Source organism: Uloborus diversus, chromosome 1, assembly GCF_026930045.1.
Source record: "Uloborus diversus isolate 005 chromosome 1, Udiv.v.3.1, whole genome shotgun sequence".
NCBI lineage: Eukaryota > Metazoa > Arthropoda > Arachnida > Araneae > Uloboridae > Uloborus > Uloborus diversus.
This window is the reverse complement of record NC_072731.1, coordinates 37342500-37359682: the sequence shown is the minus strand read 5'-3', so window position 1 is coordinate 37359682 and position 17183 is coordinate 37342500. Positions and strand designations below refer to the sequence as shown.

Genomic DNA, 17183 nt, shown 5'->3' with positions numbered 1-17183 from the left:
TTTTTTAGATTTGCGCTTTCGGGCCAAGCCAACACTTATTTGAATTTACTAAGCACCCTCAGAAGTTTCCCAATTCGTTGAAGCGATTCATACATTCCTTTTAATATCTTATAACTGAGATCGAGGTAAAAAAGATATTATTATTTTTATTTTAAAGTTACTACTTAGAAAACGTTTAGCAACAAATCCGTTTACTGAGTTTTTATAAGTGAAAAAACAAGCAAACTAGGTGATGGTGTAGACAGAGTCTGTTACAGAGGGTTCGATAAACAAGCAAGCCGGTTGGTTGCCAATGACAGTTGTTTTGTTTTTATTGGGCCTTAATACATGTAATCAAAGCAATTGGTAGTCAGTTTTTTTTAAAAATGCAAGGAGAGTCAGTGAAAATTAAAGAAAAGAAAGAAATCCGGAGTCGGAGTAGACATCTTTTCGAATGACTCCGACTCCTTTACCCCAAAATCAGTCCGACTCCCGAGCAATCAGGTTCGTCGAACCTTATAGGGACTCTAGTCGAACGCAAGCATATAGGACGATGTATAGGACGCGTGTGGGTTCAGCGGTTGCTGTAGTCGAACATGCCCAACTCCTGCTGAGTTATTACTGTCGTAACCGTATTCCCACAGGTATCAGTTTTGTTTACGATTTACGAATGGTTGTACGAATGGAGTAAATTTATTATTTTTTTTTTACAATTATTTATTGTAATGTCAAATTGCTATTTTGTTTAATGTAGTGTTTCTTTTTTGTTTTGTAATAATTGAAATGGCGACCCCTGGTACTAAAGATACATTACTCAGTATTATAGATGACATTGAACTCATTGCAAAGTAAGCAGTTAGATTAATTTATGGTAATTATGAACTCGATTACTTAAAAAGTTTTGTCATAAAGTTTTTGAAACCTGCTGGTCCGCCTATTTTTAGTTTTGAGTTCTGTCGAAATACTATTAAGCATTGTGTGTCACCTAGTTTTAAGTTTGTTTCATTTTTTATTGTGCTTCACTTTTCTGAATGGATTTTTTAAATAGACTAGTGTGATTACATTAAAAATGTTGTCTAATTGTGTTACAATTGGTTGTTTTATAGCAGTAAAAGATTAATGAATGATCAACATTGAGATTCAACAAATGAAATCTGAATAATTTGGATTGAACAAATCTTATTTTTTCGCTTTCTCTGCATCCGAGTGTCATGCGTAAACTACATCCTTTAAGCATGATAGCATCACATCTGTGCTATTTGTATGTCGCTGCAGATGCATCTGCCCCTATTTCAAAATGTATTGTATAGCTTATATGAGGGCAATACAACATTGAATATCAGTGCTGCACTTTTCATTTCTTTCAACCTGTACATCAACGTTATGCATGTAACAATTTCATCATCAGTTAGAATGTGGTGTGGAACTTCTAGTTGACTTAAACCAGTTCACTAAGTCCAGGGTTGTCACCTGTTCTGCATTTTGTAGAGTTTTTTCCCAAAAATTGAAAATTGTTCGCTCTTCAAATATTATTTTTCTCTGCATTTTTCGCCTAAATTCATTAAACAAGTAATTTTAAGCAATTGAGCGAATGCTTGTCAAAAGTTGCAGAAAATGTTTGCTATCAGACTTTTTTCAGAAAAAAAAAAAAAAAAAAACATGCAGAAAACCAAAGAAAGCAACCTGCACTTCCTTCAGTGATCTTTGATTTCCTTAAATTTTGAATTGCATTCTGTTTTTGCAATGGTAATTATTGCCTCTATTATTGTTATCATAACTCTTTAATAACATTCAAAGTACATGAAATGTAACGCCAGCTCAGTCATTCCGGCCGAGGACTGCAGTTTCCTGCTTATTAGCAGGACTCATCAGCCTGACATAGGAAGTGACTGATCTGGTGGTTGAAAAAACCCCTTAACTGAAAACTTGTAACTTACTGAAAACATTCAAAATATTTCAAAATTTTTTTATATTTTGTTTTATTGTTATGATGACAAGTCATATGGCTATAGGAAATGATTATTTGTACTCCAAGTATACCTCATATTTTTCAAAAATTTTTTATGAATTAAAAAAATTATTTTTTTCTTTGCTGAAGTTTTGGACAAAAAATCAAAATACATTATATTGACATTAGTGGTTTAAGTTTTATTTATTTTTTTTTTTCTGTAATTCTTATCCAAAATCCAATATTGAACTGTTCTGCAAAAATGCTCAACATTTTTGTTTTCTTTAATGTTGGTAACCCTGCAATGTCGGATTTTGCACAGACTTTACACGCAAGCAGTTAGCTAATCACTTCTTCGACATCCTTATTATGATTGAGAATATCATTTGCAATTTAGTCCTTGCTGTTTACAGCTTCATGTCTAAGCTATTTTTAGCGGAAATATCATCTTAAGTAAAGGTCAAGATTCAGAAAATTTCCAAGTGGCCAAGGGCCACTAGACCCAAAAAACTTGGTGGCCACCACTGTCGTAGAATATTGAAGTTCAAAATAGGAGAGGAGTTTTATACTACTTTCATAAAAAAACAAATGAATAGAACTTTACAGAATTAAATTTTATAAGCTATAAGCATGCATTTTTTTTTTTTGAAATAAATAGATAAATAAATGTAAATCAATGAAAAGTCGGCAGGAAACTGCATTTAATTTACAAAAAATAAAATTTTGTTGATAAAATTTCACTTTTCCAGAAAATAACTAATTTAGAAAAAAAAAACATAATTTCTGGTTCTTTTTATGTTATTTTCAGTAGACTGCATTGAGATAGGCATCCAATTCTGTTTTTGGAAACTTAGGCAATTAATAAACTTGTCTGCTTCCATCTTGCGAATGACCAAACACGACGACTACTCAAAAAATATAAGGTATGAAAGTAATTTTGGTAATTAAAAATCCTCAAAAAATAAAAATTTATATGAAAGAGTCAGTTTTTAGCACATTAGCGTCTAAAGCAATACAGATAAGATAATATTCTGAAAATAAAATTTGAAGGAAAAAATTTTGCATTTTTCAATAGTTTGCATTGTATTGCAATAGACATCCAATTCTATTTTTGGAAACTTAGGCACTTAAAGAATCTTGTCTATTTCCATCTTGGAAGTGACCAAATATGGCGACTGCGCTAAAAATTAGATGTGTTTATCCTCAGGCATATATGCTTCCAAAGCAATTTATTTTCTTCCACCCTCTTGAGTTTGCATATTTCCTGTTCATAGTAAGATTTTTTTAGGAACAACGGGGGGGGGGGGGGGGGGGGGGGGTGGCGACTGAGGGCTTATTTTTAGGTCACCACTTTTTCAAACTAGGTCCCCACGTGGCAAGTGGCAACCGTGAATCTTGACCTTTAATCTTAAGACACAGAAAAATGAACATGACTCCTATTATGAGACAGATTTTAAGTTATATTCTTTTTTTTTCTTTCTGGTGCTGTCACTTTTTTTTTTCTTTTTCCAGAGAATTATTTGAAAATTTAATTGCTCCTAAAGGACAAAAATTAACATCAACAGAATTATCTCAGCTTGCTGAGCTTTTGGTGCTTAAAGATCATGAATTGAAAGCAACATTAGAAGTTGGTAAGTTATTTATTTTTTTATAAAGTCTAATCTAGAGGTTCTTAACAATTTTTATTTGGTGGATTTTTTGACTTTTTTTTTCTGAGTATAACTATCACGGTGTAATACTTTACATTTAAGTGTTACTTAGCTTTTCAAAACAAAGTGAATGGTTTTTTTCCCTTTTCAGAGTTTGATACGTACTAGGGCTGGGCGATGTAGGAATTTCTACATCGAGATGCATCGCCAACCTTACATCGCAATGTAGCAATGCATAACGATGTAAGTGGTTTTTTTTAACTAAACTTGCTTGTTTAAGTTTTACAAAACATATACAAGGTAGAAAAAGGTACAGATGTGACATACCCCCCCATTTGGCGACATCCGATTTTTCGTACAAAATTAAAATATTTTTCTCGCCAATGAGGTGATAATTTTTTAAGCATGGCATTCCTGGGGAAATTAACCTGTGTTTGGTAACCCGAAGGCAAGTTAGTTAGATCTGTTCAAACTTGTTTACTTGGGTTGTTTAGATACGTGTTGTTTCGTGCAATATACCTTACAGGAAAGCTTATTTTGTGTTAGTTTAAATTCAGTAGTTATGTTTTGAAGTAAAAACATTAGAAAATGCCAGTTTCTTCAAACTTGAACGTTAACTAAAAGTTAACTCCAACGTGGTGTGTATCTGTAACGTGCCATTTTCATATGATGTATTGTTTTAGACTGAGTATGAAGATTTATACCATAAAAAGGTAAGTTCTTCATTTTAGAATTAAGAAAAAACCTCTCACTTCCGAAATTCTTTGTTTTTACAAATCCTTGAGGGGTTCTTGTAGTTTTTAACTTTATTTTTACTGTTTGTAAATTAATTTTACAAAAATAGTACGGTTATTTTGTTCTAAAAGTTAATTCTTATCGATGCCACGAATTATTTAGACATTCTATTAACGTGCTAACTTTAGGTACTGGATTTCTGAAAATAAGTTGACTCCAGCATTTTATAAAAATATAAAGGTGTTATTTTATGTAATATATAATAGGTATTTTGAAAGCATGTCTGGATAGCAAATAAATGTATGGTGGTATTTTTGTACTATTTATGTTTAGGATGTTTTGTTGAGACATTTCTACTATTCATACATCGAAATTTGAGTAACTAAGCGCTTTTTTGGCTGAAATAGTTATTGATTTTGGGGATGTTTTCCGCTTTAAACATCGCAATTTGAATCGCTTTGCTCTTTTTTAGCAGAGTATGAGAAAAGTTTTTGTTTGATGAGATGCATGATGGAAAATAGCTTTTATTTCTATTGGTACATATTTCATTGGTGAGCTGTTATAGTAATTTGTCAATTTAAGCATTTTAAATACTTTCTAGTAATTGTTCTTTGTGTCCAAAACTTTCTAGTTTCTGGTATTTTTTAAACGTATATTCGTGATGTTTTTTGTTGTGGTTTTATGTTGTTTTCATATATATTGTGTTCTGAAGTGCTTTGATCATATTTTTTTATCTGATTTTTTCCTGTTGGCGCTAAAAAAGCATCGCTAAGAGCGATGTATGACATATGTCGTCATACATCGTTTTCTTGGCGAAGCTTTCTTGGCGCCATCAGGAAAAAGTCGCCAAGGGTGGGGTATATCACATCAGTTCCACAGTGGGAAAAGCGCAAGTCAGTGAAAACTATAGAAGACTCTTATCTCTTTGCATCCACCATGGGTGTAAGATTTTTTGCATTTATGATGCTTACTTTGCCTTGTGAAGAGGCCAAAAAATTAAGTTCATTTGTATTTTCCCTAAAATCATTAAATTGAAAAGTTTTAAACAAAATTAATGCTCATTAAGAGTGTTGAATAGCAGAAAGTTAAGTATGGAATCGCTGATTCAAATTAATTTTTGTTTCAACTTCTTTTAATGTTTTAATACATAAGTAACATTTGTAGTCGGCAAAGTTTGATTTTTTGGATTTAAAATAAAAAATCAAACTTTTTTTTATTTCAATCATTTTTTTTTTTTTAATTTTAAAAATTTGTAGATAAGAATTACATTCTTAACATGAATAAACATAACATATTTTTTCAATAGATGAAAGAACAACTTAATAGCTAAGCAATGGTACCACTATTTCCTAGAATTATAATTTTCATATTTTTTAGAAGAAAAATTCTTAAAATTAGCCAGTTTTCTGTGCTTATCAACATAGAGTCACACAAAATGTTTGAAATGGTCTACAAAATTTTGAAGATTAAAATAATTTGTACAATTTTTCAAAAGGATCCCAAATATTTTATTGTATTATTTTCTGTATTACAATCTCATATGAATAACCTTATGTGTTCTATGCCAAAATCAAACACAAGCTTCACCAAAAACTGTTTGTTGTGTTTGAAGTTTACCCTTTAGTACCCTGTAAATATTTCAATTATTTTGATAGTTGAAAGTTATTTTGGCCTCTACTACTTTCAGTCCGCTTATTATAGTTCCTATTGTAGCAATTATTTTATTTTTTAAAGTCTTCTTTTTTTTGGTTAGGAAATTGTAAGTATGTGCTTTATTTTTGGGAAAATACTAATTTTCAATCAATATCACTTATTTATTATTCATTTTCAAAATAAAACATATTTTAATGGTCCCCCTCCCAGGGCCGCGCCGTCCCTAGGTCGTGCGGGGCACGACGGCGCCAGAGTCAAAAAGGCGCCGAGCTCTAACGATCAAAAATGTTCCATTGGGGGGGAAAAATCTCTAACCGAAATAAAAGATTGAACTTTTCATTATATAAATGGCGGCGGTGAAATTATACTGCTCATTAAAACAAGCAATCTGTTTCTCTGCCTATCTTAAAGGGAAAAATATTGTCTTGTGGTGTCAAAACATGCAATTCCGAAGCGCAAGTTTCTACACTGAAAACACTTGACTCTCATATAACTAATGCTAAATCAGCATTTTTCTTCCTAATGTGTAGCCGTGAAAGTTTTTTCGGTGGTATTCTCTACGGTTGCCTCTGGGTGAGCATACGAGGCGGCGCGGCGCAACAAATTTGCTGCTCCTTATTTTGGTTACTGAACTCGAAATAACTTTGAGATATGAAGTATAAATGTACACTGTATTCCATAATCAAATATTTGCAATGATACTATTTTCAGGTACGTACGGAAAACTAGAGAAAAATTTTTCATTCGTTTATTATAATGCATTCTTCAAATTAGGTTTTTTTTTTTTTTTTGAAATAAAAAAAATGTAGAGAGGACCACCACCATCTTGAGTTACATTTGGTACGTATTATTAGTTCACATTTTTACTTTAATGGTTTAAGACATATAATAAGCACGTAGTGTCAATAAAGGATAAAGGATGCGCCTCGCACTGAAACCAAACGGGATACTTGAAAGTGATTTAAATGCATACGAAAAAGTTTCGTGAGTACTGTCTAACCATGGATTGTATGGAAAGGCAAACATCCGGTTCACACGCGGAAATGGAAGCATCTATTAGTTTTCAGGGATGTCAGATTTTGCAGATGTATGTTAGCCTCTAAATTAAGCAGAGTCTGATTCAAATGAGCGGAATACGCGCATAAAATTTTTGTTTTTCCCCTCACTCAGATGGAGTCGCCTTACCTGGATGTTTGCCAATTCCATACAATCCGTGGTCAAACAGTAGTATTAGACAGTTAAGATTTTAACTTCCTGTATTTTCCTCATGAAATGTTTTATTATATTCTTAATCATTTAAATAGGAAAATGTTGAAACATTTCATTTTTAATGTTAAGATCTTCACACTTCAGCTTATAAAATGTCGCGGGGAAATAGTAGTTCTATTTTAAAAAAAACTTTTGATTAAAAATTTCCATGTTGTAGGTTATTTGTCAGCTAATTACGCTCCAACCACATTTCTCTTTGTTTTATTTCCCCTTTTTTTATCCTTTTCATTTCGTATCGAAATGAAATATTTTCAATTGCCAAGCTCTGGAAGTTCCTTACTCCCCCCCCCCCCCTCTCAAAGAAAAAAAAAATCATTACAGATCGTCCTCAATTTGAGAAGAGTAACATAACAACGTTGAAGAGTGCGTTTTTGGAGCTTCTATTTCAAAAAATTTCCGAGACCCTAACGATACTAGAAAATAGTCAAAAATTGCATTTATAAGTCTTTTATTTAAAAAAATGTTCGGGGAGGGATGTCTCAAGTCCTGTTATATCAGCAAAGAACGACAAAATTTGAGCTTTTAAAATTGCAATTTCAGAAAATGTAAGAGGGAGAACATCTGATCCTTTCTTCATAAGACCATTATGAACGTCTAAAATCATCGTTTAGAGGATTTTAATTTTGAAACATTGTGAGGGGATGCTTAATTGATCAGAAACTCTCCGAGTCCTATTATTTCCCCTAATGGCAACAAGTATGGTCTATAATCGCGTTTTTAAGACATAAATTTCGGAAAATATTGGAGAGATTCCCGGAACTTTTTCTCCCCCTTACATCTCCAACGATTGAATAAAATTGCACGTTTAGGCTGATGAAGAATTGATGCTAAGTTCATATGGAAAAAAAAAATTGTTTTCCCCCCTCCCCTAAAACTGATTTGTAACTCTGTCACTGTTTTGTAACTCTTAGCCAAGTCAATCAGTTTATTTAGTATTAGATGTCTTCAGCATGTAATATACATGTATAAATTTGCTTTCAATGCTTTGAAAAAAAAAACTTATGTTTCAATAAATGTCTTTAAGTGTACATTTTAACAAAGCAAAAAATGTTCGCACATTTTTTTTTAAATAAACTAAATACCTAAGTTGTTTTTTCCCACATAATATTTGTCTACAAAACCTCACTCCATGCGTTAACCATATTTTTCGCGAACACCACTGCATGAAGGCGCTCAAAAGACATTTGCACAACTACGCCGATCTGGCTTGGCGCGGCCTTGCCCCCTCCCCACGTATTTGAATTTCATTCCGAGACGGCTTAAGTCTAAGAAACAGTAAATGCATATTTTACTTTAAATTTAGTATGCTTGTGCAAAAATAAATAATATTAGAATTCTACATATTTTTTCTGAAATACATTGTAAAAAGTGCATCTTTAAGCAAGAAACTAGTCCTTAAAAAATTAAATGAACTTCTGCAAAACTCTTTAAATACTCCTTACTTTTAATTTTCAAAGTTGAGTATGAGCCCTGGTTATTGATTTCATCTGAAAATAATTTTTTGGTGATTATTAGTATAATACTAGCTCATAGGTAGCTTTTTTATTCATAAAGAATTTAATACATGCACAATATTTTGACTTGACTGTTTGAAGAAGGAAGTGTTTATTGCATGTAAATCAAAAGCAATTGATGCATGAAATTATGTATATTTAGGGCACAAGCTTAAACTCTCCCTACTCCTGCAATTTTCTCTTTAAAAGAATGATATTTTTTCATGAAACCGCAACCCATTTGTAAAATGCAAAAATGAAGATTTGTTAAATAACTACTACTGACTATAAAAAATATTACTTTTAATCTATTTTTAATTAAAAAAAACAATTCTTATCGATTTAAAAAACATGTTTGGGAGAAAAGAGATGCCTGTAGACTTTTTTGTTGTTGCTTTAAACAAAAATCTGAAAAAATTTTCCTTCATTATTTTTACCTCAAATATATTTCTTCGTAATCTTAACCTACTGCTAGGTTGATGTTGAAAGAATGTTAACAATTGTACACACATTAAACTAATAAATAAATAAATAACCCAATCATGGGGGGAAGTGAGAAAAATAGTAAAAATCAAGGAAAAACTTTAAAAATGCCAATTGTGGATGAATTTCATGCCTGTAAATCAGCCATTTTTCTTATTCCTTATTGGCCAAAGCTTTTCCTTTTTAGCAAGTCTTATTCAGTTTTGCAGTACAAAAGGATTTTTTTTTTAAACTTCCTTTTACAAAAAAGGAAGTATTGTATCGCAAAAAAATTTTCACTTAAGAATCGACCTTACTTCCCATTTTGCTCACCCCCCAAAGAATTTTAAGCTTTTATTTCGACCCGATCTCACGTGCATATATACCGGAGAATATATGGACGCCTGAAATATACATTTTGAAGATCCCCGAGTTAATTACAACGAGTTTTCTCGTGATGTACATATGTTTGTATGTGCGTATGTATCTCGCATTGCTCGAAAACAGTATGTCGTAGAAAGTTAAAATTTGCTAAATAGACTCATAGTGGGGTCCAGTTGGGCACCTCCCTTTTTGGTTGCATTTGGATGTTTCAAAAGGGGCCTTTTACACCTTTTTGGGGGAAATCAATGTTATTTCGATGCAAACTCAAGTGGTCTTATAATTTGGCAGATACCTGGCGATATATTGCCAGGCCCTTTGGTCGGCAAATTTGGCATTTTTCTTTTAAATTTGGTTTCAATGCAACCACTACTGGCAATATTTAGAGAGTTAACCATTGAATCACATTAAAATTGCCAATAATGGGGAAATGAATCTGCGTGAAACGTGTTTCCTTGCTTACTCCAAGGCACTATCATTAAATTGGCGTAAAGGGAAGTCATGTGATGCACACATCAGCTTGTTTTTTTGCATTTAATCAACGTTCCTGATGTTTTTTTTAGTTTTACAAAACTTCCTGACATCTCTCTGATTTCTCCCGATCAATAAACGTCCTTAATCTCCTGCTTCTGTCACCACCCTGAGGAGATCAAAACTGTGGTGTACTCTTCTCTACACAATGTGTATTTTATAGTTATCGTTGAATGTTTTAATATATGTATGCATAACTGATATTAACTAAATACCTTATCATAACATGAACATGTCTGAATAAAATACTTCATATTCCTGTATCATATCAGCTACTGAGCAAGCTGAACTACAGAAAAAAATTGATGCTCTCCAACTTGAAGTAGAAAAGCAAGATCAAGATATTCACCATTTGCAAAAATACTTGAAAGAAGCAGAGAATTTGCTGGTAAGTTGTGACTGAACTTGTAAAAACCATCATTGTTTTGACTAGTAGTTTAAGTGAATTTTTTTCTTCTAATTCCCATTGTTTATCAAGATAATTATTAAAAATCTAAAATACTGTTTTCTAGGCTACTGCTGTTTTCCAAGCAAAACAAAAACTTCAGTGGATTTCCAAGGGAAATGAAAAAAGTGTATTGGTGGATGATCTGATAAAATATGCACATCGCATTAGCTGTTCCTATGCCGTTGCTGCTCCACATAATTGGCAACCAGGTAAATTGAACAAGGCTTAAACATATCTGTGTTTACCTTTATCATCCAGGCTGCTCATGATTATTGTTCATTGAAATCAGCCTTGGTACATACAGTAGACTACCAATCAGGGTTCGAAAGTATCATGATATTTTTGAAAATATCCAATATTTTCAATCAGCTAAATAGTAAATGGATCCTCAAATCCCTCTTGATTTTCTTATATTGTAATTACAATATGTAGACTTAAAATTAAGGTTTCTTTCATTTTTTTAATCTAATATTTCATTTTGCTTTTTTATCAATTTTTATATACTTAATTTAGTATTAGTGGTTCACTCATTTTTCTCCAGAAATAAAAAATATGCACTAGTCGATGCACAGTCATAAGACATTTTCTTTTTTTCTGACCAACGTTTAATATTTAATTAGGCACTTTTAATATGAATTAAAATTGTTACATTACTAATTATTTTATGAATATAAAATAAAAATTGAATATTATGTTACTTTATTACATTAATGATGTATTAATATTTCAAAGAAATATAGTACATAACCTTTTGGTTATTTTTAATAATAAATGAATGATACATGGTACAATCCAAAAGTAATGAGCCTTCATTTAAAAAGACAGGTTTATTGAGCTGATCGGTACAACTGACTAACAGTTTTAAAAATAGGTACCTCCTGCAACAATGCACTTCTGTAGGCGGCGTTTTCAGGACTCAAAGGCGTCCTTTAAGTCTTGTTCTGGGATATCTGCAAGGGTTGCCTTGAAACGTGCTTTTATACACCCAGTGGAGTCGAAACGTTTTCGTTTCAGTTTGATTTTAATAGTGAAAACAAGAAGTCAGGAGACGACAAGCCCGGACTGTAGAAAGGGTGGGGGCACCACAGGAATGTTGACTCGGACCTTCTTCAGTCAGAACTCCTAGAAAAAGTTTTGCGCACACTTTCCGCGTATGCAACTCCTCCATAACAATGCGTTGTACCGTTGCCTCCGAAAAGTCCAAGGCTTTTGCTACTCCGTGTTCAAAACTTCACACACTCGTGGCACATTTATGGCATTACGGTCTTTGGTCGGATGTCCAGACTGAGATTAGTCAGTCACCATTTCCTGGCCTTACGAAAGGCCTCGTGCCACTTTTCTACTTGCAAATAGGACAGACACTCAGTCCCACATGCCTATTAAAGCATTGCAAATGTTTGAGAAGGAAGCCGGAAGCAAAATTTGATCTCTTTGCATTGCTCTGACAAACTTTCCATGGCACCGTGTCACCCACCATCGTATAGGGGTTACTGTTAAAACTGATGATATGGCTCCGAAAGCTGGGAGGCAACTGACCTGCTTTGCTATGTAAAGCCAACAACCCCCACCACCGTCGCTGTCAAGCGGAGCAAGTTGCAAGGTGTGCATGAGTCAGTATAACGTAAGGCTCATTACTTTTGGATTGTACCATGTATTACTATGATTAATCTAATTATTACATTAAAAATATAGTAGTTTAAAAAATAAGTATCAAAAATATCAAGATATCATGATATTTTCAAAATAAATATCAGATATATATCGGCGAACCCTGCTACCAATTAATCCAGGATTTTCAGGACCATAGCTATCCCGAATATCTGAATTTCCAGGTTTTCTGGATCACTAAAAAATGCTGTTTGCCAATTGTTCACAAAATTCAAATTACATATTAAACAGTAATGCATCTTAAAATATGACAAAAACTTCAAAAATGCTTATAAATATCAAAGTATTTAAAAATATCAAATGAAAGAACTACTTAAAACCCTAAAGATTTTACACATTCACAGCATCCTTTAAAAAAAATCCCTGCAGTACTCGATAATGTCCTAAAAAGAAAGAAAATGAAGAGTAAAAAAACATGTTTATGAACATAAATGTGCAATTTCTTGATATTAGTGTATAAACAGAGTTTGTTTTTGTGAATTCTTTTTATTTTTGTTTCTCTTTCTTTTTGTCTTTGTAAAGGTTTCATTTTTGAAATTACAATAGCTGTTAATTGTTGCTTTTACATTGAATTAATATCGCTAGAAATTTGCTTTTGAAGTTGTTTACAGTCTTTTGTTTAACAATCTCTAGACTCCACTCTATCAATTAATAATTCTTACATCTGGTAGGTATTCTGCATTTCTCGCAATTTTTTGGGTAATTATTTTTATGATCTAATGGTTTTACTTTGTCCCTTGTTGGCATCAAGAAATGGTATAAGCAATGAAGCAAAATTTTAGAAATAAAATACTTCTTTTTCAAGATTAGGGATATAATTTATCTCCCAATTGAAACCTAAATTTCTCTTAAAGTAAAACTCATGCATTAAATTTTATTATTTTCTCATATAATTTCCTTTTTTTCTTTTCTTTAAAAAAAAATTCCTACACTCTCTAGGTTTTGGGAGGGGCCATGGTCCCCTCTAGATCCAGCCTTGTCATCCTGATGTCCACCCCCTGATCTAAGCAATGAAAACTTGCTTTAAGAGGATCTTAGTTTTTAAAAAAAATTATTATATATTAATTCTTAGCCATGAAGTAGATCTTCGACAGATGAACGATCATTTGTTTCGTAGCATTTTTACATATAATATCTGAAACATAGAGTTGGTTCTCTATTTGATGACTTTCAAGGGACCACAAAAAATCATCCTTAAGTAGAATGAGTCCTTACATAGAATACTTCTAAAGCTACGGTAGAGCATCCAGGACCTTGAAAAGTCTTCTTTAAATAGAGAAAGTCGTTAAACTGAGAACCAACTGTACTTCACTTCTGTTTGTTTAGTTCTAAATATGTATCACTCATTGATTCCAGGTGATCCTAGACGTCCCTATCCCACTGATATAGAAATGAGGTTAGGATTTCTTGGTAGAATGAGTGACCTGCCATCAGGTGCAAGCATGCTGCAGCAGGGCAATTTGGATATGTCAGTAGCTAGAGGACCACATAGTGGTAAGTTTTGGAATCGACCAGCAGCAAATGTATTGTTTATATGTGTGAGTAAAGTAGAGGACAAAGTTATGTAGTACTTTACGTAGTACAAAGTTAAGTATATGTTAGAAATTTTTTAAATCAGGCAGTTCCAAATATTCTTAAAAACATGCTTATTCTGTGCTCTTATTATCCAGAAAAGGCTCTGTGCTAATATTACTTTGAAGAAAAAAAATTTTTTGCTTTGTCCTAGCATCAATTTCAGTAATGGTTTAACTGCTGGCTTGAAAAGTATGATAATCACTGAAACATTCAATATTCAAAGAAGTTAATAGCAGTAGATATGTCTATAGTAACTTATTTCTGCATAATTAGGTATATATTGTGCAAATAATTGATTGTACAGTCGAATCCTGACTTGCAAGAGGAAAAGGGTATGTGTTAATTATTTTATAAACATACATAGTTATTTTAGAGACATGTTAACACCACCTCATATTTTTTTAAACCATTCCTTGACTATACATTAAAGTTTCTTACATAAAAACTGAATTTTCATTTGTATTTCTTAAAAAATCGTTTTAATCAACATAAAAGACTTACGATGCACAAAATCAGTGATCAACGGGAAACAGAGACATAAAAGAAACTAGTACCGTATGTACAGTATAGTGTGATAATAAAATGACATACTATAATAATACTGTACAGTTGACCCAGTAATGATATCTGTAACTTTAAAGAATGAAGATGTTAATTATTCATGTTGCATGATCAAATTGTTATTATAATATATATTTTTTAATACAGTTGCTTTTGCTAGTTCTGTGTGCAACATGTGTTTTTAATGCTGTAGCGAAGTAGAGAATGAGTAAATATTTATATAACTCCCGTCCAGCCAATCCAGATTTCTTGTTATCCAGCCTTTATGCCATATTAATCAGAATTTTCTGAAGTTTATTGCACAGCAAAATCAAAGAGAAAGTTCAGAAAGTTTATTTATGAAACTGAAAAAAATTACTAAATGAAAATTTAATTCTGAAGAGGAAAGATAGAAACTGCATCGATGAATGTAATGAACTGAAATCTCTGGCAATTTAAAGTGCTCATAAATTAGTTTTTAAGCCGCTGTTTATTTTATCCTGTAACTTTTCCCTCTAACTCTCTTTTGTAACTTGTTGCTTATTACTTTTGCTTTTTGTGGTTAAAATTAATGTAAATTTCTACAGCTGAAAAAGTACTACATTTGTAAAATAAAAGCGATCAGCAGGCGATAAAAAGGTTGTAGCTATGCTTCAGTTAGTCATATTCAATATGAGCCGAGTTTTACGAACATTAAATATGCAATACAAACTTTTAAAGTTGTATAAGATCCGCTTTTCAATAAAAAAAAAAAAAAAAACCTTCCCCATTGTGATTTGAAAAGCCAGTTTTATCACATTAAACTGCATATAGTTATTTATTATTTTGTGCTTCTTATATTTGATTTGTTAACTTGTTCAGTTGACCTAAAACTAATCATCAGACCCACAAAGGTGTGAATACTGTTTCCAGAAAATTTTCAAAGTTTGCAGGCAGTTTTGCCAATTTCTTTAAGAACTTTTTTTATTTATCCAGTTTTCCAACTTCAATCTGCCCTGATTTTGTTGTTTCTGTGACAGTAGCTTTTGTTACATTTGGCACTCTAACATTGATTACTCATGACATATTGGCAACAAAGCCGGTCTCATGGTCGTGACTCTCCACTTGCACATAACTTTATATTAAAGCTGTTGGCTGCAATATAAGACTCGGGATGTCCTCTTTTTAGCAGAAAATTTTTGAGAAATATTTTGAGTTTGCTGACTGTTATACATTTTATCTTGGTTTGCTAATCATTTACATCTTTGATTTCAAGTATGTTTTATCTTACTGGTTTTTGAAATGACAAAAATCAAGTTTAATAAAAATGCAGTATAGCTTGCACCAGTTTGATTGTTCTTTAAATCAACTGAATTTGTGGCAGACAACAAAATTTATGTATTGATGTAAATGTGTTTGTTATGCTAAGATTTTTAATTATATAGTGCAAATGGGGTTAGTTGAGCTGTGACCTTGACTATGTTTACCTGTTTTGGGGAAGTTAAGTGAAAAATAGACCTGTTATTGGCTCGGATTTTAGTTGGAATATTTTTGAGAACTACTTCGAAAGTTTCCCAACTCAACTTAGCGCCTATTACTCCTCCCTATTTTCCGAAACAGAAGTAAACATTCAGAGTTGGAGCTCAACTTATCAGGGCCTCACAATACCATCCCTCTTATCAATGTGTTTATATTGCATACAAAATTTATTTTAATTGTGAATTTGTAAAAAAAATAAATCATGAAGATTATTCATAAAAAGATAAAAAACTTATGAAACCAATGATCTATGAGCATGTTCAATTTAACCTCACGCCCTCATATCTTTCATGACTTATGTCGAAAAATTATCATGTGTCCACATAAGTGATCCGGTTTCATTGAATTTGTTAAATAAACTATCTTGCCAAATAAATAAAACCAATTGATTAAGCGTTTTGAATTATGTATTTCTTAAGGAACTAAACTGTATTCTATTTCAGAACAAAACCCATCATCCCAAGCTGGTACTTTTACATGGCCTTCCAGTGATTTCAAAAGCAACATGGCAACAGCTAGTAGTCACGGTGTAGGAATGGATACGAAGTCCCACAATAAGGAGAATGAAGATGTTGAGGTTATGTCAACAGACTCCTCTAGCAGTTCTTCAAGCGATAGCCAGTGATAATTGAAAAAAATTCATGTATATATATATTCACTGTAAAAAGAAATATTTCATGAGGATTTTACTGCATAAATTTTCTATCATTTTAATCTTTGCTTTTATTCTCACTTTAACTATGAGAGTAATCTGAAATATTTTAATATCTGGGCCACACTGAGAAATCAATTGTCGCGGAAAACACTCTTAGTGATAGCACCCATGACACTCTAACTTGATTAACATTTTTTACAGAATGTGTGAATTCACATCCACAAGATTTTGCTCTAAAAATAATGCTGTTGAATTTTTCATGCTTGATGATTAATTTGAAAAGTGGGATAGTTACCAATCAATAATTATACCAAGGTATAGTTATTGTTTCTATCAATAACAAAAATGGAGAGTTGAAAGAAGATCAAGGGGGCATAAAACCAGTAAATTCAAGAAGATGTTTTGAAAATTTTAGGTTTGCTGAAATAATCAGGGAAACTTGAAAATTAAAAGCATGTTTTCTTTTTTTTAATGTGAAAAGTACTGTCTTCATTCAAGTGCTTAAAGTCCTTGAAAATTTTTAAAATGTAGTTGCAGTGTCCTTGAATATTTAAAAAGAAGACAAGTACAAGGGTAAAATGGTTGTCAGGGGTGCACCAAATTTATCCCTTTGTTACATTCCTGCTACAAAATAGTCAAAAGCCCTGTTTTCGTGCTTTAACTTTAAAAATCTTTTTAA

General features: G+C 32.2%; 1 protein-coding gene across 1 annotated transcript; it reads left to right on the top strand.

The window, feature by feature from the left end:
- Nucleotides 1-645: 645 nt before the first annotated feature.
- Nucleotides 646-16546, top strand: LOC129234552 (mediator of RNA polymerase II transcription subunit 4-like). The gene is made up of 6 exons (XM_054868569.1): nucleotides 646-827; nucleotides 3440-3558; nucleotides 10373-10488; nucleotides 10613-10757; nucleotides 13573-13710; nucleotides 16293-16546. Exons 1-6 carry the CDS (start codon nucleotides 763-765, stop codon nucleotides 16472-16474), a joined length of 765 nt encoding a protein of 254 aa, XP_054724544.1. The 5' UTR covers nucleotides 646-762; the 3' UTR covers nucleotides 16475-16546.
- The last annotated feature ends 637 nt before the right edge of the window (nucleotides 16547-17183 follow it).

What these genes read in the sequence shown, in the direction of transcription:
- LOC129234552 (XM_054868569.1), top strand. Translation starts at nt 763, where the DNA reads ATGGCGACCCCTGGTACTAAAGATACATTACTCAGTATTATAGATGAC. An exon ending in GACATTGAACTCATTGCAAA is followed by an intron (nt 828 to 3,439) that starts GTAAGCAGTTAG and finishes TTCTTTTTCCAG; the next exon opens with AGAATTATTTGAAAATTTAA. An exon ending in GAAAGCAACATTAGAAGTTG is followed by an intron (nt 3,559 to 10,372) that starts GTAAGTTATTTA and finishes GTATCATATCAG; the next exon opens with CTACTGAGCAAGCTGAACTA.